Source organism: Xiphophorus maculatus, chromosome 11 (genome assembly GCF_002775205.1).
Source record: "Xiphophorus maculatus strain JP 163 A chromosome 11, X_maculatus-5.0-male, whole genome shotgun sequence".
In the NCBI taxonomy this organism is placed as follows: domain Eukaryota; kingdom Metazoa; phylum Chordata; class Actinopteri; order Cyprinodontiformes; family Poeciliidae; genus Xiphophorus; species Xiphophorus maculatus.
Genome location: NC_036453.1, coordinates 25,078,960 through 25,100,105, shown reverse-complemented (window position 1 = coordinate 25,100,105; position 21,146 = coordinate 25,078,960). Strand labels below are relative to the sequence as shown.

Genomic DNA, 21,146 nt, shown 5'->3' with positions numbered 1-21,146 from the left:
CATCTGGTGATCAGGCCAATGGGAACTGCTGGTTTTGAGGAGAATATCATTAGACAAGATTGCTTTCTAAAATCCAGGGAAAGCATTTGCCCTTGAAAATCTCTCTGTGTTTTAATTCAATTTCGGTACAAATATGTACAAATTTTGAACTATTTCCAAATTGTTGAAACGAGGGAATCAGGAAGCTCGTGGAAGAGCATGCTCCAATCAGATGAGGCCAAATTTGAACTTTTATAGTAGAAATCTCCCTCTGCACATTGACCTGAACACACTATGCATATGAAGAAACGTGGTGGTAGAACCATCATGCAACAAGGAAGGACGGACAATTTGGCAGGGTTTCCTCGCGTCCTTAAAAAGTCTTAAATTTACACACACAAAAAAGAAAAGAATAGTTGGGCTTAAATACACTAATCACTGCTCTTAAATGTTGTTGTGGCAGGACTATTTAATCTTATATATTCTCATATATGTTTTTTTTCTTGTGGGACTTTACTGTTAGTCAAAAGTTAGTCTCACGCAGACATCTTCATTGTGTCCTATAACTAGAGTGGTTGAGGCTACCGGTAGCTAGCTGCTAATACACTCCTGCTAGCTAGCTTCTTTGCATCCATCATGGATAAGTACAAATTTATTGTCATTTGCCACTAGCTCGCTTTCTGTCTAGCTGAAAACAACATATCATCTTGTTTAAATGAGAGAGTTCATGACAGTAAAAGAGCAAAACCTCTTGGGATGTTTAAGTGTCGTCTAGAAGAAACGGTGACGAGGAGGAGAGTCGGAGGGGACGACTTTATGTCTTTTTAACAAGTTGTAATCTGTCAGAAGAACATTTTTATGTCTCGTTATGAAAAAGTTAGTTTCTTAAGATTTAAAACTTGTCTGGTTTAAATGAGAAACTAACAGACTTTAGTTTTAACGAGTTTTGCATCTCCTTACAATGTGAACATTTCTCGTTGGGAGATTCTGCACTTAAATTTATTACCATAAGGCTAGGTACATTCAGGGGGAAAAAACATTTAAGATTAGCAATATGAGGCTAAAGGCTGTAGATATGCAGTGCCAAGAGCCACAAACAGACCCCAGACGTTTTTGCTATGCATGGTTGTAATGCATATTTATAGTTTTTTCTGTCTTAAATTTCATTCAAGGTGATATTAAAAATTCTTAAAAAGGTTTACATTTGACTTGCTGAAACCTGCAGATACCCTGGTTCATGTCATGCATCATTTACTATATTAACATCTGTGGTTATAACATGACAAAATGTGAAACGGATCAATAATTTCACCTAGATTGAATTGTCCGTTTCATTTTGCCTCCCTTGTTTTCTCTTCTTGCCTTCCTAACTCCGTCTATCCTGGTTCTCCTCCTCCAGGGGACACCGTACAAAGGATGAGATCCGCTCCGTTTCCAACCCCTGCAGAATTGGACGCATATGCTAAGAAGGTTGCCAACAACCCCCTTACCATCAAGATCTTTCCCAATAGTGTCAAAGTCCCCCAGCGCAACCACGTGCGCCGCACGGTCAACGGGCTGGACACGTCAGGCCAGCGCTACAGCCCTTACCCCCCCTCTCAGGCCAGTGCCAAGACGGGCCTCCTCGCCATCGTCAAGGCGCCCTCGGTCAAAGGCGTCCTGAAAGATTTCGACGGTAGCCGGGCTCGCTTGCACTCTGAAGTCAGTATGAACCCTCCCACTGGACCCTATCAAGTGGCTTCAACCAGCACTTTAAACCACCACCCACCTCTGCCCAGCCTGCCCCGGCCCCAGCACAGCTTGACCCACCAACAGCAGGACCTGCCTCAGACTTTACACCTACCCCTTTCTCAGCCACAGGCTCACACTCAGAGTCTTAGACACCCTCCCCCTTTGGCCCTGCACCCTCAGGGGCCAAGCAGACTCCAGACTTTGACCCAGCACCCAGCCCTCGGCCACCCGCAGGGCCCCCCCGCAGTCATGCTTCAGCAACAGCTGCCGCCCGGCCCGCAGGCGAGCAGGAAGCTGCCGGATGGCGACGCGCCACCTAACGTTACCGTCTCTACCTCAACCATTCCACTCTCGATGGCCGCCGGGCTGCACCAAGCCCGGCAGGCCGACCTGAGCACCATTGTGCATCAGCTCAACCAGTTCTGCCAAGCGCGGGCCCAGGGCCCGGGGGCCAGCTCCATGTGCGAAGGCCAGATCGCCAACCCCAGTCCCATCAGTCGCAACCTGCTCATCAGCGCGTGTTCCAGGGTCTCCATGCACAGTAACCCAGCCACGCCCGGCTTTCCCCCACCCAACTGCGTCATTGGCCCCCAAGAAAAAGCCACTGCTCCGATGGGAGCGCATCCCCCGCCCAGCGTGGCCGGTTTGAACCACTTACCTTCCATCCATGCTGACCCGCAGCATCTGCAGCACCACGTTCACCCACCACCGAATCCGCTCCAACACACCGCCCAGCAGCAGCAGCAGAAGATGCGCTCCTGGAACCCCCATCAGCTGACCCACGTACCCCATATTCAGAACAGCATGACACACCTCTGCAAACAGCCTTCTAGGGACCCATCTTTCCAGTTCAAAGGCATGGGCTACCCCGGGGAAGTGCTAGGGGGTCAGCCGTACTCACTGAAGCCTCCGCTGGACCGGCCCACCCCCTCCCCACCTGTCAACAGCAACATGCCCGGCCCCATGGCCCACTACACCAACGGCCACTACTTCCAGTCCCACATCTGGAGCAGCAGCATCCTTCCCACGCCCAACAGTGACAGCTCGGGGTCTCAGGACGTAGCCATGCCATTCCACAACGCCGGCCCGGGAGGGTGTACCACGCTGGACTGTGGGCCCCCTGGGGGTCCCCATTACAGGCTCGCAACAAGCTCCACCACGTCCTCCTCCGGCCAGACTAATCTGATGCAAACAGCAGATTACTTGGGTGGGGACTTCCAGACGCCCTACTTCCGCGATCAGAATCTCGGGTTGATGGGCAAGATGCACAGGCCCCCTCTGAACAGGGTAGGTCCAGAGGTCGGAGATGGCAGAACCGCCCTCATCCAGCACCCAGGGTACAGATAAGCTATGGCCTTGTCTCCACAACCATTATCAAGCCCCTTTGTTTAGTCTTAAGAAAGGAATCACAAGAATAAAACTCAACAGATAACCTAAAGGACATCAAGTATTAAAGAGGGTAAAATAATATATTTAACGCAGAACAATAGTTTTTTTTTTCTTCTTCTCCTTTTTGTTTTTGCGTTTCATCTTGCAAGTGATCAATTCCTTGATTTTTAGTTTTGCTTTTTTCCTGGCTCTACAGGTAGCTATTATTTCCTGAAATGTGTGTGTGTGTGTGTGTGGGCGTGTGTGTGTGTGTGTATACACACTCGCAATCCTCTCTGCTTCTTCCTTGACCATACATTGAATTTCTGTGCCTGGATTTGAACAGATTCCACGTTATCTCTACTTCAGATCCGTAACGTGACTTTTCTTATGCATGTAAGAAAGAAGTAAAAGTCATCGCTCACAGAAAAATGGTGACATCAGCTGATATTTTCGCTTTTCTTTGTGTGATTTTACAGGACAATATCAGGAATTTTTTTGGCTGCGACTGGTTTAGACTTCACTTTGGTGATGACGCCAAAATTAAGTACAATCACTTCCATGCAGAGAAAAGAAGATCGATGGGAAAGGGGCTACAATAATTAGTAGGTTACATGTCAGCAGAGGTTTTTTGTTCTTTTAATTTATTTGTATAATAGGACTATTACAGATAAACTCCTTTCAGTTGGTAAAAGAAGCATGTAATCAGGTTGTTTGTACATTATGAAGATAAAGCAGGAGCAAATATGACAAAAAAAAGCCAATGCTCTGTTCTGCTTATAATGCTGCAGTGAATTCAGGTATTTAAAAAATAAGCCTTGTTGCTAGAGCCACATTTGGCAACAAGAGTCAGAAATACTAAGGGCAGAAAATAATGAAAACCGTTTCCCTCCTCTACCTTAAAATGGCCAAAGTCAGGTTGATGAAGACACCAGTATGAAATTGTGCCATCACATCTTTGTCTACTTTTTAGACTTTTTAGATTTTTTTTTTCTTTTTGTTTTTGTAACAAAATGTATTACTTGAATGTCGAGGCTCTTCGTTTTGCAGGTATCGAAAGGGATCTGTCGGCTTTGCGGACACTGAAGAAGTTTGTTTCAATGCGATGCAGAATCTAAAGCCAAGGCAGAGCTTTCTAAGCCCCCAACCGGGTTAGAAACCCAGTCACACGTGAGTTGCTACTGATGCTGATGTGAAGTCTGCTCTAATAGACCAAATTGATCACTTGCAAGATCGTTCGGAGGGTAAACGAAACCGGCGTTTCGGTTCGACGTGAAAAAACAGCAAATGCATTGTTTATTTTCTTGTACACTGGCTTACCTACTAGACTACTGTAACTTTTAATGATTGTGTGTGAATGTTGCCGGCGCAGTTAAAAGTGAGCGTTGGCGTGTGTGCGCAAGTGTGTGTGTGTATAATACCACAATGACACCTATGTTTTGTTCACCTAACTCCCTAACAGCCCTTAAAAAGCCTTAAGTGTTTGGTCCTTGGACTTTCCTTTGACAATGAGCATGGTTTTAATAAAAAAAAAACCCAAATAAAGAGAAGGAGGAGGGAAAGGACATACAGAAACAGCAATTTTTTTTTTTTTTTTTTGCCTTTTAATTTGAATGAAGTTTTTTTTTCCATCGAAAGCAATTCCTTAGAGATTCCTTATGGTTGGAAAGCAAGAAAAAGGAGGAATATTTTGTAATTATATATTTTTAGCAATGTGTAGTTACTGAGCTGTAACTTTTTTTTCCAGTTTCAAAGCTTCAGTTTGCAGTTGTGACTATTTATGATACTTGATTTGCTTGTTATTTAAATTTTATTTTCCTCTTTTGTTTCTTGTACTATTGCTGTGAAATGGAAGAAGGTCCACGAGCCTTTCTTTTGTGTCATTCTGTACGACAGATAAGAGGCAAGAGCGTGAGAGTTGTGCTACTCTTTTTGTAATATTGTAATAATAAAATAAAGTTCTAATTTATGCTTTGAAATGTGTCAGAACTGTCATTTGAACAATTTAGAGGAGTCGGGCCTGATTTGACTCGTGTTTGGGATCGTTGTCCTGGTGTCAACAATCTGGAAATGCATACAAGTCTGGTTCTGGAATGGATAAGGTAGGTTAACACTAAGCTTCTGGAGTGACCCAGACCAAAACCCAATTATGGACTAATCTTAAAAGCCGGCTGCATGGCCGGCTTTTAATTGAACTATAACCTTCTCAAACAGAATACTGATCAAATATGATGCCAGATGTACTTTGATGTCTCCACAAAATGTTTTTGTCAAAATCATACCTGTATATTTTATCCTATTTGGATTAAATATTAAATTATAACTAGGCAAAAAAAAAATGCTCAAATGTATCTCTGAAAAACCAAAATTATCACCTTTTATTTGCGTAACACAAGAAAACTTCGACTAGAGCCTCACAGCCAAAGAAGTGACTGAACAAAAAGGTCTGGAGCACGTATAATTTGTAACTGTGTCAGCCGGAGCCGAAGGTGGCGATTGTTGCTCCGATTGCTGTGCTTTCATGCCCTTTATGCAGGCCTGCCTCTGCCTCATGGCCAGAGGAAGTCGAGTAGATGGAGCAAGCTGTGAAATCTGCAGGCCTGATCTGACTGCAGTAGATTTAGCTTGTCTGGCTGTGATGAAAATGGGACCTGTATAAAGGGCACACAGCAGGAGAGGCAGGATCAGCACCTTGGTGATCAGCACAACGCCATGATGGATTTTAAGCCACGCCAGAGGCGCTGGAAGGTTTGGGCGTCTTTGCACCGCTCACGTTCAAAATCAGCTCGTTGACATGCACATCACAAGACATTTTAATAAAAAATACAACATTTCATCTAGGATTAAGCAAAACTTGCTACAGCATGCCTAAAGGTAATTTTTTAATAGAGCTATTGACGTCAAACACAGAAAGACCCTCAATATTTTCTTTGCTACTGTTGATATTGCTTGAATGTTTCTTTTGAAATTGTGTTTACAACAACGCAAACACTGCAAGTCAGTTAGGGCATCAGTTCAAGCTTTTCTCTGTTCAACAATATGTTTGAGTTGGAAAGCCTTGTTGCTCGTATCATTCGGGCTGAGCAACCATGTTTAACTCTTCAGATTTACAGGAGGCTCATCTCGGTGGACTGAGGCGGCCTCCTCCTCCTCCAAGAACCCTCCATGAAAATGTCTCTCCAGCTCCTCCCTGTGGAAAAACAAGGAAATATTACAAGATCTGGATTTATGTACAGTCTTGGAGACTTCTTTTTTTTTTTTAACAACCTCTGTTAAACCCTCTGGAAGGGCTGTCCAAATCAGGCTGCTGGCTCAGATCACAGCATCCTGGATCCTCACTGATGTTGACCAGGTTGGTGTTCCATTTGTTCCAGTTCATTTCCTCGACCCTAAGGACACAAGGCGACGCATGCTTCCCTTATTTCCAGCTGTGCAACACCTGAGGTAGCTTTAAGTAGCTTGAAACTTTGTGAACTGTGCATCAGTTGACCCTGAACACACAGCTGAATTTTCTGTTAATTACATGCAGCACTAAACCTTTGTCTCAGCTTTCTGATTAGTTCTTGCTGAGGTTTCCCAGTTATTCAGCTGCTCAGAAGATGAGTCAGTAGAATCAGGAGTTTTGCTTCACAGGGTAAGAAATGTCCAAAAAAATATATTAAACTGCATACAGTTGAAACCAGACATACTTTTATATTTAGCCAAATGTTACCTGTTCAGTCCTCCAGGTTAAAGATTACTCCTTTTAACTCACTCTCTTTTTGCCGCAATGCTAAATGTTAGTACTTTAACATATTATTTACTTAAAAATCTAACCTAGTAAAGAGTAATTCAGTATGTTAAATCAACAAACAATTGAATTGGTTCATATCTGATCCAGAACTGGTTGGCAAAATAACCTAAACTAGGTTTTTATATTTTATTTACTTTCTGTTACCTCTGTTTGTTTATTTTTTTATTTATCTACTTCTTATCCATGTACTTCTGGAAATAATTGCTGGGATTTTGTTTGTGTGTCTTGTTTTCTCCTGGGTTCTTGCTTGTTTCGTCGTTTATTAATTTGTGTTTATTCTCCAAAGTACTGTCTCAAGTATGACTTGAATGTCTATGTATGGTACTCATTGTTGCTCAAGAGTCAGCAAGACAATGACTCGCCAAACCACATCACCTGTATCTAGAGCTGGGACAGATGAATGCCAACCAGGCTAGTTAAATGTGGATGGTGGATGGTAAAGAATCAGGTTTTGCAAATCTCAAACTATAAATATAGGTTTCACAGCCCTTTGTGTGTTTGAGTAGCTGAAATAAACATAAAGAGGCCTACCTGAAACACCTCCGACGATCGTCTCCAATAGCTGTACAGAGTTTCCTCTCCACCCCAGAGCGAAAACTCTTCTTCAGACAGCAGGGTAGCCGCCTCTCCATGTCCATGATTGTGACAGCCCTCTGGGGACGACAGCAACCCTTGTAACTACTGCTCTCTTCAATAAATACCAAAAGGAATGCCAGTCACTCACCTGCAGCCTCCAAATGCTGGCGCTCTCCGTGGTGATCTTTTCCACTGTGCGGCTCATTAGGGCTATAAGCATGTTGAGGAGCAAGATGTAGGTGAGAATGATGTAGCCGATGAGGAGGACGTAGAAGACCTCCATGTACTGGTACTCCTGGGTGAACTCCATGTCGCCCATGCCGATGGTGAACTTGAAGAGCTGCAGGGTAGTGTAGGAGATGTTTCTGTAGCTGGGCGTGAAACACTCTGTGTCGGGTTTGGAGGTAGCAAAAAATCCTTGCCTCCCTTTTCCTGTTCTGTTTTCAGGAGGAGGTTGTATGAGCAGTGTGACGACGGCTGTAACAGGAGACAAAATGTAATTTTATGTCAATCAGGGGTGAAAATACAGACAAGCCCGGAGTTGTTAACTCTCAACTTACTCGGGATAAGATAAAATACCTGCTGAGAATCCAAAGAGGAAAACAATATAAACAAAAAGGAAGCGCAGGATATCGCTGAGGATCATCTGCGAAGAAATCAGGTATTAGATGGCAAACTGTCCATTGCAATGTAAGTTGCAGCTCTTTGATATGGCTACCTTCTGTATCATGACACTGTAGATGCCCATGTGTTTGTCGCCCCTGGAGTAGTACAGCACGTTCACCCAGCTGAGAGCCAGACAGATCACCAGGAAGCCCAGGTACTCCTGCCTCCCCGCCCAGTACAGAACAGTGGCGACCAGGAACAGTAAGCCCTGCGCGAAGCTAACGACAGCATGGATGTTAGATTCACTCAGTGCATGTGACCCAAGTTTACTTGTAGTCACTACAGTCTTTGCAGAAATAGTCATATCTAGTGAACTGTTTCAAGTATTGACTTATTACAACCACAAACCTGTAACAAAACCATTCAATTTCTTTGGATTTTATATGATAAAACAATACAGATAGATATATACCTTTGTGTAGGAAGAAAGATTTTAAAAAATGAGGTCAGTCTCTCAGGAGAAGAGTGTATACTTGCCTCATTTTCAATTATTTTGGTTTGGAAACATTATTTCATTTCCTTTTGAATTCATAATTATGAGCTGCTGTGCTTTTGTTTGGCATAATACAAAATTCTAGTAAATTCCTCAAAATGTCAGAGAGTATGTGTGTTAGACACTGTAGAAATAAAATAACGGTAGAAAAATCTACTCACAAGAGAATCTCATAATATCCATCAATCAGCAGTGTCTGCATCTTTGGCCTCTTCCTCTTCATTTCTATAATCTGGGGATTTTGACAATCAGAGGTTTTATTAACTTAAACTGCCACAAGATGGCAACATAAACCACTGGGCGAAAATGTGGCTCACATACCCCTGTGACAAAGAAATAGCAGTTTGCTAGTAAAGTCAGCAGCTGGCCTGAAACATACAGGTAATCCCAGGCGTCGTCAGGGATAAACGGAAGCTGTGGGACACAGAGGAGACATTAGTTCAGGTCCGTCTCAGGTTCTGTTAATCACTGTTTAAATCTGTTTACCTGTGTAGCATCTTTTTTATTGTAGGCTACAACAGTGAAGATGATCAGGTACACAAGGTAGACCAGGAAGTTGAAAAAAAACATTCCACATCCAAACTTCTTCCACTTATCCTCCAGGAGGCAGCTGAGCGGCTCCTTCTCCAGCATCTCGTGGCGGTTCTGACAAGAGACACGACCTTGTGACCTTAATGACAGCTTAAGGTTTTTCTGAGTTTGCCTGCAAAGCTGGGACTCACGGGAATTTCACTGCCATAGATTAGAATTTCCAGAACAGAGTTGTTCTCGTATGAGTCCACAGAGGTCAGGTCATACAGAGAACTGTGGACGGGTCCATAAGCCCACTCAGTGAATTTACGGGACAAGTGCTTGAAGTGATTCACCTGGAATTCCCTTTGTAGGATGTGAGAAAATACCTGTAGACAAATAAAAGAAAGGAAGTTATAAACAATCTGTGACAGTTCAGACTCACCTGGTTAGAGACAAAATGATTCTATTCTAGTCATAGAATACCATATTAGTCTTATTTCTTTTTAAAGTTACTCTGGGTTTGCATTTACCCCAATCTTGCCATTCTTGGCAGCCAGTTTGAGAGGTGTGAGTCCATCGTTGTTCTCTTTCTCCTCCAGCTTTATCTTGGGATGCAGTCGGGCATTGGTCTTTAGGATGCGATCATAAATGGCCGTTACGAATTCTGTGTTCTCCTTCGAGTTATCGGCCACCAACACCAGGGCGTGCAGCACTGTGTTGCCGTGAGAGTCTGCCATCTTGGCGTCCGCTGGAAACTCATTCTCCATTAAGTAGCTCACTATGTCAGGCTGGTTTGTGCAGGCTGCTAGAGACAGGGGCAGCTCACCTATAATGGAATAATTAAACAACATGAGTCACAACATGTGCTACCTTTACAAACACAGGATGCCAGAAAACTGTGAACTTTTGCCACCTTGAGACTGTGCTACTGGCAGAATATTGCATAACTATGGAAAACACAACTTCAGAACTCTTATATTAGCCATTGCAGTCCAAACAGTAAGTGTGATGTTAATGTTGCGCACACTGATTTTGTGACGACAATATATACTGTGGAGCCCTAATAGTTATATCATTTGAGAAATTAAATGTAAATATATCCAAATTCTAGTGATGGTGTAGAAATTATTTCCAGCCAGTGTGGAGTGGAGAAAATGTAAGTAAAATCACACTTGTGCAGCTAACTACTATTGTCTGTTAGCTAGCAAGCTAAGTATTTAGTTTGAAACTAAATATTTAGCTAGCAAGCTAAGTATTTAGTTTCAAACTAAATACTTAGCTTGCTAGCTAAATATTTAGTTTTCAAACTATTAGCAAGCATTTAGCTTCAAGCTAAATATTTATCCCCGAGGTAGCACTCAGCTAAATATTTAAGCTAATATAAAACTTCACGTGCCGATAGCCGGAAGTGGACAATAAAAATAAAAGCTGAGTTTTGTGAACCTCTTTATGAACTCCTGCTGATGATTAATGTTGACGTCTGTTGAAATTAAAACTGCTCGTCATTTGTTTTAAGCTGAAATGTACAAAAAATACATAGATATTGAAAAGAAACGATGACGAAGAGGTGACGGGAAGTAATTCAGTCTCGCCAGCTACAGAGAGGTTCGTATGACCGAGTTTATTAAATCTACATATTACATAAATAGGTATTACAAATTTAGCTTGCTAATTAAATATTTTTGTTTTAAACGGTGACATTTATAAATGAATGAATGAATAAGATGGTGAAAATATGACTTTGAAAAATGAGACTGCATTACTTTTCTCTTAACGGTTGTTAATTTGCTGTTGATTTTTGCCTGCGTCACTTTAATTTTACAAACGACAACCCTTATTACCTTACTACTTATTAGAAAATGTGAAAGAAGTATGGTTTTGTGACTTTATACCTTGTCAAAGACATATTCAACAAGTTTTAAAGATTTAAATTGTCCGAAGTGCAAATAAGATGTGCAAAAAAACAACAAAAAACTATGTTAAGTTTTGAGGCCATGGTTGACGAGAAATTTTGATTCCCAGGAACATTTCTAATAAATGTTCTTATGTCAAATCTGGACATTCTAACAAGTGTAAAACTAAAACTCCTTCAAGTCACTATCCAGGGGTCTCAAACTCCAGTCCTCCAGGGCCGCAAACCTACAGTTTTTAGATGTGCCACAGGTACAAAACACTGGAATGAAATGGCTTAATTACATCCTCCTTGTGTAGATAAATTCTCCAAAGCCTTGCTAATGACCTAATTATTCTATTCAGGTGTGGTGCAGCAGAGGCACATCTAAAAGTTGCAGGACTGTGGCCCTCGAGGACTGGAGTTTGAGACCCCTGCTATAGACATTTTGAGGTAATAAATATGGTTTTGTTGTTTATTTTGATGACTTAATGTTAATTTGGAATAGATTTTGGCAACGCCTGTCTTAATGAAAATCTGTTTCAAGCAGTGTGAAATCTCCTAGCATGACTTAATGCCCACCAATAAGACATTTAGAATGGTCTTCCGGCTGAATCCTTTTGTTACATAGAAACTTTGGTCAGAACTGCTGTGTTTAGGTAAATCAAAAACCTTTGTCAGAAGCAAATCAGTGTGCTATGAGAAAAAAGATGTACCAAAGTAGAAGTTGGGACCATCATGAGGCTGAAAAAACTTCCCACAGGCTTTGGCATGAACATCTGCACCTTTGCTGACCAGCAGCTTTACATAGGACACACTCCTCCTCTCAATGGCTATATGTAGAGCAGTTTGACCTATAAGAAGTCATAGCAAAACACATATTTTATTATTTTGTTATTGTTTAAAAAAGGACATTATTGAAAAACAGTGGAACATGGAAAAAGAGAGCAGACTGACATGTTTAAGCTTTTATTCAGAAGAAAGTTGACCTTTATAGTAGCTATCGGTGAAGGCGGCGTTCACAAACTCTTTTATGTCGCCGATCCTCTCTGAAACGTCGACCAGCTCCTCTATGGTTTCGTTCTTGCCATCTTTGAGGTGCAGCAGAGCTTTCATCAGGGCGGTTTTACCGTACGACTGATCTGTAGATGTGACCGCATGTTGAGGGAGTCAGAACACAGATCTGCTGTTTGGGACACCTGCTGGGTTATGGCTACCTTACACACTTACACAGAGAGTCAGAGAGTTTTTTCATGTTCTGATTCAAGTACTGGTATAGGCCGTCCAGTTTGTTGACGTCCCTGCTGGCCACTGCTTCAAACAGACGCTCAATGGTGAAAGTGGAGCTGTCTCTCTTTGGCTGTGATGCCTCACCTCGAATCTCTCTGGAAACAAAAGTTGTTGCATATCTCAGGGTTTACTGTGGATCGAGCAGTTTTGTAGTCCATTGTAATCAGTAATAAGTGGCTTGACAGCTCACAGTACCCATGTGGTGATGTAATGGGAAATTAAGGCAGAATCTATGTCTGTGTGCAGAGACTCACTTGTCAAAGTTGAGATTGAATCGGATTTGAGGCTTGACCGGCTCCATTTCCTCCTGGTAGTCGGTGTCCATGGGGGCCTTAGGGGGCTCCTTGCTCCACCCTAAAGCAGAAGCCAAGCCATCCTTCTTTGGTGCCTTTTGCTTCCGTTTCTCCTCCTCCGTTCTGTCATCTGCCTCCAGATGGAAATCAAAAAGCTCTGATTTTCTCATCTTTACATAAAACTGGTAATCTGGAATGAAACATGACAAGTGTTTTAACGTTCAGTTGGTCTCAAAGGGAACAAAAGTATAATCATTTTTGGGTAAATACCTTCTGAATATTATGAAGGAGGTATTTACCCAAACAGATCTGTCAGTCTCTTTGACTGACAGATCCGCCTACATGGTCATGATGTCTTTTCTTGACTACTGTTGTGTTTTAACAATGGCTTTCTGGTTAGAAAGCTAACCACTCTTGGCCTGTGTAGTTCAATTACCAGTTGGTTATAGTTTTGAGACAGAACAAATCCAGGTTTACTCAGCTGGTTGTAGATTGGGGTTCCACAAAGCTGCTGTCTCAGTCCCTTGCTTTATTTAACAGGACTTATAACAAATATTAAGTAGGCTGCAGTGAAATCCATATAATTATGGTGTCATGATAATGGGAATGAATAGGATTAAACTCAAAGAGGTTATTAATAGGGGTACACCGATAAATCGGCCAAGATTTTCCTTTATTTTGTGAGATTGGTGATTGTTGGATATTTAGTGTGAAGCTGCTCTTATCCACTGATCTTATCTGCCTCGTCAAAGGTCTAAAAATCAACTGTGGAGAATTTATCTGTTCTCCATGCTGAGTTCTTGGTGTGTGAGGTTGAAGAAGAGTCAGTGAGTTTAATTTATGAATTCTATTTATTAATACCGAAATACAGCTGGTCCATTTCTCATGCTACTTTTAGGAGTTAGCAGGACAAAATAGCAACAAGCAACACTTGGTAACTTCCTTTGTTAGCATGTCTATGCTATGCCCTAAAGAGGGCATTCCCTAGTGCAGGGGTGTCAAACTCATTTTTGTTTTGGGCCAAATAAAGATCATGAGTGCTCTTAAAGGGCCGGTTGTGCCAGAATGTATTGATAAAACCTGTTCACAAACTGATAAAATATCAATGAGTTCTTAAAATTAAATAATATTATTGAATATCTTTTCAGTCCCTCCAGGATTTTGTGATTTTTTTGCAATAAAACTTGTTTGTGGTAGTAATTTGGAAATATTTGCTCTTATTTATGACGGTAAATGTGACTTTTTATCACTCGTATTGATAATAGACTATAATCTGACATCAGTTAAGACTGTGCCAGCTGTTTAGTACAGGTAAGAAAGGTTTTCACAATTTTTGAGAAAAATCTACAATAAACTCCCAACTATTAGCTGAGAAAAGTGCTGGGATTTGTTGACTTTGTGAATTTCCACAATAATTCTGAAGAAACTGGAGGGACTGATTGATATAATTTGGCAGTAAATGAATAAAAACGGAATTAATTTGGTTGATAACATAATATTTAAGCACATTCAGTGTTTGGTCTAGAATCTTGAGGGCCACATAAAAACCTACTGCGGGCTGGATTTGGCCCACGGGCCTTGAGTTTGACAAATGTGCCCTAGTGTGTCAAATCCTAACTGTAGCTTTGAGGGCATTTCCTAACATGTTAATTGTTTTAGCTTTAGCTTTGCAACTAGCTAAAAGAGATAGAGGAAAAATACAGAATTTTTTAATCTCAACACAACCAGAAAGGTTTGACTGACAGATCCGCCTACATGGTCATGTCTGCAGGTTTGCAATAGTCACCCCACTGCTGACAACTCAGCGACTTTCTTGCTATATGTAGCAACATTTCAGACGAAAAAATAAATCTGTATCATACAAAATTGGAATCAGCAGGTCAGGCTTTTTAAAGGTCGTAATTGGCGATTGGACAGAAAACTGCAATCAGTTCACCCCTAGACATTTAGGATTTTTGAAAGCTAAAAATGCATTTTCAGCTGAAATTGTAAATCCATTAAAATTTCTTGGTATCTTAATCTAATCCCATCATTTAGTATTCTGTGCTTGAAAAAGAAATCCAGTCATTTGCCATTACTTTAGCTAACAAACGTCTTGCTGCAACTATCATGATAGAAAAGTAAATGCACAGATAATCTTTTCTCTTATCTCCTTTCGGGGAAGCACTTAGGAGATGTTGATTCCTGAACCTCAAGCTTTAAAGATACTGTTCACTCCACTGCAGTCAAATTCAAAGAGAGTCTCTTAGATAATCTTAATGCTTTATTTAAATTGATGGTAGCTGATTTATTTATATGTTGTCTAATTGTGTTATAGGTAAGAGTTTATATGCCATTTTCCACTGGGTTTAGAAATCCTTTAGTAATCTCAATGGGTAATTTATCTTAAGCATATTTGTTTGTAGTTGATTTTTTATATAACTTTAACTGTTTACCGTATTATTTACAAGCTATGAAAGGCATTTCGTTGTACTTTAAGTAGCCAGCATTTAGTGCATCGGGAAACTTTACTCTTTTATTTCAGAGGTCTGTCAGATGTGTAAAACAGGATAAATGTAGCTTTTATTTCATAACATTTCCTACAGATAAGGGGGATCTTTGAGCATTGCTCTTTGCACAATCTCTCCAGATGGTCTAGACCAGCGTTTCCCAATTCCGGTCCTCAGGCCTCCCTGCTCTGCATGTTTTAGATGTGCCTCTATTCCAGAGCAGCTGATTCAAATGATTGCATGACCATCAAGTGCTGCAGAAACCTGTTGATCACCCATATATTCAATCCAGGTGTGTAGCAGAAGGGAAACACCTAAAACATGCAGGGCAGGGAGGCCTGAGGACCGGAATTGGGAAACGCTGGTCTAGACTTTCTGCTTCTTCTCTTATTCTATCCAAACTTCAGCTCACCTCACTCAGTTACTGACGGTGGTTACAGCTGTGGGCAGGAAGGGTGCGCCAAAGCCAGGTTTCTTCTCTACTGAAGAAACCTCAGAGGTTATATTACAGTCTCTGAATGCTCAGTGTTGTACGTTATGATCTTTGTTTTATGTTTTATCTGCCCGACAAATGATGGCAGCCTATATTTCGCTCTCAATAACAGACCTCTTCTATGTTCACAGCGTCTTACTGTAAACATAGAAAGACCTAAGCTTCTTCAGGAAGTACAGTCTGCTCTGTCCCTTAATGTAGGTTTTCACTACAACTTCCATCAACTTCACTTCTTATACCATGAAGAAACAGTGTTTACTGCCAATAGAAAGCTTGATCTAAGTCACATCGGTTCCAGATAAACCCCCACTGGAGCTTTACATTTTGAATATGTCAGATCTTTCTTCAAAAAGGCTTTTTAATCTCAATGAGACATTTTTCTGTCCAGAATAAATAAAGGATATGATTTGTGATGAGCTCTAAAAGGCTTTTTTATCCTGATACCATTTGGGAGGAAGATTGTTTTATATGTCTTGGAGTCATTGCAATTTTGGAAACTATTTGATTTCTCGTGTCTTCACGTCTTTCCGACTATCCAAAGTGGCATTATTTGTCACTGTTCCAGATATTTTTACCCATTGCCACGACTGTAAATATGGGTGAGCTTATTTTCCGGTGGCATTTTCTTGATTGAACAAACTCTGCCTCATCTGGATGGCATGTTCTCTTGTCTTTCCCATTTATCTTTCCCACAATAAAGGAATTGATAACTGACTAAAAGTTAAATAAAAGTTAAAAACTCTGATCTATGTAGATGGTAAAGTGCACCTTGAAAAATGCTTGAGTTGAATTTATTAATCTGAATTTTAATTAACCGAAAAATATTAAAGGGGAATTTGTTTCACCACTAAATAAATGTGCACGAATTAACAGTTTGATATTTTAACTCTATATGTCCATTAATTTATTTGAAGTTTTTTTTTTAACACGTCTTTACCAGTGATTGATTGATTGAAAGCAGTCAAGAGAAGAAATCTCAATACGTTTCGATCACATTTGGACATGTAACCCTTCTCTCTACTAGATCAATTACATGGCAAACCAGTTTCCTGTAACCAATGAGGAACAGATCACTGAGCATGTTTAAATCCAGTGTGAATCATGTTTACCACAAAGTTTCACATCTCTGGCCTTTAAATACACTCTTATTTCTTTCGGACATGTGATCTTTCCTTCCTGGTGACAAACAAAGCTGTTTATTTAGAAGATTTCCATGGCAGCAGTTACACACACATCACTTGATCTGACAACTATTTGCTTCTCCGGGGTCAAATCGAATTCTTTAACAACAGAATTTATTAAAGAATCCATTCAACAAACACAAGATGTGAGATATTCTCCCAGAGTTCAGTTCATCACCATAAATCAGACAGCTCAGGAAGCCAGGGGAGGTTACAGACATCATCGGTGGCTCCTTGTTCTCCTTTCTGAGAATAATGGGAAATCACATGTTTGGACCCCCACCGTATGATTATTACACATCAGCACAGCAACAAAAAAAAGAGGAAAACAGAAGTAGGTTCATTTTATTTTAGCCTTGTCTGAGTTGTGAAATCATCCAGTCATATCACTAATATAAAGAAAACACTCTTCCATAAACATTTTTTTTTGTGGTTGGGAGTCTGTGCAAGAGCATGCTCCGCATGTCTGAATTTCCTGTAATATTAGAGGATGTATTGATTCCTGCAGCTCAGAAACATGAGATAAGCTCTGCAAAAGCACAAAATAACATTGGAAGCTAATAAACATGTCACAAAAACAAGAGGTCACCATCCCTGCAGCACTCCTATAACCTCTAAATACAATTTAAAGATTGTTCTTTAATAAATATTACAATGGAAAGAAATGTGTAACTTAACTCACCAGAATAATCCTGATGGTCCTGTTTAGTAAAATAAAAAAAATCAGACAACAGTCCGCTGTCCGGCTGAGATCAGGGCGTGTGAATCCTGCATCATAAGATGCTCACTTAACAAGAAGGCTATAAGAGGAAAGGAGAGCCTGAGTGGGTGACCAAGCCCACAGCAGATCCTACACATTACCGAGGCTCAGAGTGCTTAAAAGGCTGTTGCATTGACCATCAGTCCTTCCAAGAACACAATGCAACATCAAAAGGACTCAACATGTATGTGCCGCTCAGACTGCAGGCGAATCGTCTGACGGAAACATAAATTGACTTAATGATGACTTCAGCAGATTTCCTCCTGCGTAAAAAGCTTCTACTTAGTGAACTGAAAAATGTCCATCAATGATACTTTCAAATATATTGAAAGTTAAATATCCTCATGTTTTTAAAATAAATAAATAAAAATCCCAAGAGACACTTACTTGCCCTTCAGGGTCCGAGGATCTTTGTCTGGTTTTCTGGCATTTGAGGATCACCTTTCTTGTCTTGTTCTTGTTAGTTGATGAAGTCGCTGCAGAGCTTCCTGTGTGCGACTCTTTGCGCTTTCATTTCAGTTTTTAGCTTGTGTGTGTGTGTGTGTGTGTGTGTGTGTGTGTGTGTGTGTGTGTGTGTGTGTGTGTGTGTGTGTGTGTGTGTGTGTGTGTGTGTGTGTGTGTTGTCAAAGCTGCTCTGGTCCTGTGACTCTTTGTGGTTTGAGAGCTGCCAACCAGCGTCACTTAGGTTAGTCTTCATGAATAATGTTGACTTCCTTTTCTTTAACGGTTAAATTGTGCACAGACCATGAAAGCATATTGGAAGCATAAGATGGTGCAACTACTGTGCCACTTCCAAACAAACTACCCAAGATCATTTGTTTGTGAGGAGCATAGTTTTTTTTTTAAACACATAACATTCGGTGGAGTTATGAGAAATTGATAGATATTGAGACCAAATCGACTGATAGCAATCAGTCACCTCTTTAACCTTTTCACATTTAGTTAGAGATGTAAGGTTTAATGTGTTTTATTCAATTTTTATGTGTTTATCAAGATCAGGGAAGCTGCTGAGAGGCGTATCTTAACTCTGCTGGAACTTCAGCGATCTACCGATCTTTCACTAGAAGAAAACCTGCATTGACAAAATTCATAGGGGACACAGTAACAACGTAAAACAAGGTGCTCTGGTCAAATGAGAATAAAATTATACGTTGTATTCAGCACATCATCCTGAACACACCAACTCAGAAGAAATACCACCCCTTTAGTTCATGAGGAAACGGATGAAACTAAACACCAGAAGAGGATGAAGAAGGATTGGGGCGGTCAGGAGGTTCGTCTTCCAGCAGGACGATGAGCCAAAGCATTCAGCCAAGATTGCTATTGAATACGACAGATCAAAGCCTGTTCGTCTGCTAGAATGGCCTAGTCAAATACCTAACTCCAAAATCAGTATCTGTGGTAACTCATGGCTTCAAAACGGTTATTTCCAGAATCACCTTAAAGAGAAAATTACCTGATGGAGAATGGCGCTCACTGTTTCAAAAATATCGACGCAGCTCAGTTAAGCTGATGGTTTCTGGTGAAATGGTTACATTGGAAAAATATTGAGATGAAGATATTGGATATTTATCCAATCCTAGCCTTGATTGCGTAAATAGAAGTTTGAAGTCACAAGACAGAAACAATAGAGTTAAATACAATCATAGCACCAACTCGAACATTTTGGTACTCCACAGTAAAACAGCTGAACAATGGAAGGAAGTTGGATCAATAGAGCGGATCAACACAATGAAAAATTCAAACAATGAAAACCTGACCCTGATTTTAGTGGATGAGAAAAGGTATAACTGCATAGGATCTGCCAAATAAAGGATTATTACACTAAAAATGTTCAAACAAATGACATAAATCCTGTCACAAAGTTAATTATACTGTTAGCTTTGTTGCTCAATGGAGTCTAGAGAGAACACTGAAATCTGAAAGTAGCATATTTGATGCTTCGATTTCAATAAACCTCAGGTCAAAAACACAACAATAAACATTTTGAATGTTTAATTATGTAAATTTCAACCAAAAAGAAAAAAGAGATACTTGGATATTCAACCTCTTGATCATGGCCATGTTTATTCCTACAGCCTGTGATTTGGATTTACTCCAATTTTCATTTTTAAGAGGTTTGAAAACCATTCATCATATTCCTCTCATTCTTTCAGTCTGAACGATCACAAACAACAGAATCCAAAACTGATCATTCACCTGGGCAGCAGAGACTTCATACCGCCTTAATTAAAATAAACAGTAAGAATAAGGAAAAGACGGAGACATCCAGGTCATTTTCAGCCTGACTGAGAATTGGCTAATAGTTGCTTCTTCTAATGTTTGGCCAGTGGATGTGAAATATATTAAAAACAGAACAGGAACTACACCAGAGGGGCACCGTCAGAAGCAGCTAGCAAATTGTGCAACTGTTGAGCAAGCTTGGATGCAGGTGCATGGATGACAAAATACTTAATGCTGGCTTTGAACTCCTCAAATAGATATGAAAATGCTTGAAAATTGCAAAGATGTATGCAGATGATGCTGTCGTACATTTCACTGAAAAGACTCCTCAGCAGACTATTCTGCCTTTACATATTTATTTATCCAGTGGACCTTTGATTTGTATAAACATAGTAGTAAAATTATTTCACTGAGTTATTTAAAGTAAACATAATGGTTTACTTTCTTCAGTTTGAAATTGCTGATTAAAAGATGTTGATTTTAGACTTTTATTTTTACCTTCAAGCTTCAACAACAACTGAAACAAATAAAAATCTAATTTTCTTTCCTCTTCATTATGAATTTTGTGTAAGAGAGTGAAACCAATGAAGCAGAGCACAGACCTGGATGGAGGATCACTGCTCCATTAAATGTGCAGGTCAAATGTAAAGAAATCATTTATTTTCACTATGACCTCATGGCAAAATGATCAATGACTCTACAGTGTCCATTAAAGTTGTTCTGCTTCCATGTTGTTGGAATCCATTATGGATAATTCAGCTATAAAGTTGGGCTATTTTGTTAATAAATTCTCATACTTGATTAGAAATACTTGTGTCAGTGATCACTCCTGGTTGTGTGAAGAGTTTCTGAACTCATTCCTTCACAAGAGACTGAGTTTGGCTTATGATTCAAGGGATGCTGGAGTTGGTACCCCAATTAAACTAAATAATATTAATTTTATTACTTTAACAAATAATAAATTATTGATTACAGTTATTAATAATTACAAAAACCAAACACCAACACAAGTTCTGCCTTTCACAGGGTTGAATCCCGGCCTGGTGACTATTGTCTTTCCCCTCTCTCATAACCCACGTTCCTGTCTCTGACCAGTACCACAGAGCTGAACAAACCTTAAAAAATATATGGTGGTAGCAGCATGCTGAGGGGAAGTAGGAGATGTAGGACTCAAGCTGAGGAGAGTCAGGAGGTGTGAAATCAGCTGTAATGGGGCAAAGGTCATTCACAAAACAAAAATATGACGCAGCATATTGGAAAATATCATTCAATACATTAAGCAAAATATTTCCATATATGAGATTTTGTATTTACATTTTCCAATATATCGCAATATAACCATAAGTCATATATATATATATATATATATATATATATATATATATATATATATATGTATTCAAAAAT

The 21,146-nt window shown here is 40.3% G+C and overlaps 2 protein-coding genes across 2 annotated transcripts in view; one reads left to right on the top strand and one right to left on the bottom strand.

Moving 5' to 3' along the window:
* fam222b (family with sequence similarity 222 member B) overlaps nucleotides 1-5,053 on the top strand; it is a 50,716-nt gene extending 45,663 nt beyond the window's left edge. Inside the window, exon 3 of the mRNA XM_005800818.2 lies at nucleotides 1,379-5,053. Coding sequence (XP_005800875.1) covers nucleotides 1,379-3,057 — 1,679 coding nt within the window. The 3' untranslated portion in view covers nucleotides 3,058-5,053. The remainder of the gene's footprint in view (nucleotides 1-1,378) is intronic.
* Nucleotides 4,651-12,812, bottom strand: LOC102230456 (transient receptor potential cation channel subfamily V member 1-like). Its single transcript, XM_023342482.1, is given in 16 exon segments — nucleotides 4,651-6,268; nucleotides 6,346-6,467; nucleotides 7,403-7,524; nucleotides 7,596-7,924; nucleotides 8,027-8,093; nucleotides 8,166-8,331; nucleotides 8,768-8,838; nucleotides 8,928-9,020; nucleotides 9,093-9,251; nucleotides 9,329-9,505; nucleotides 9,650-9,945; nucleotides 11,727-11,864; nucleotides 12,000-12,152; nucleotides 12,241-12,395; nucleotides 12,555-12,776; nucleotides 12,778-12,812. Coding segments are annotated over 16 exon segments (2,373 nt in total). The 5' UTR covers nucleotides 12,798-12,812; the 3' UTR covers nucleotides 4,651-6,185.
* Between the last annotated feature and the right edge of the window lie 8,334 nt (nucleotides 12,813-21,146).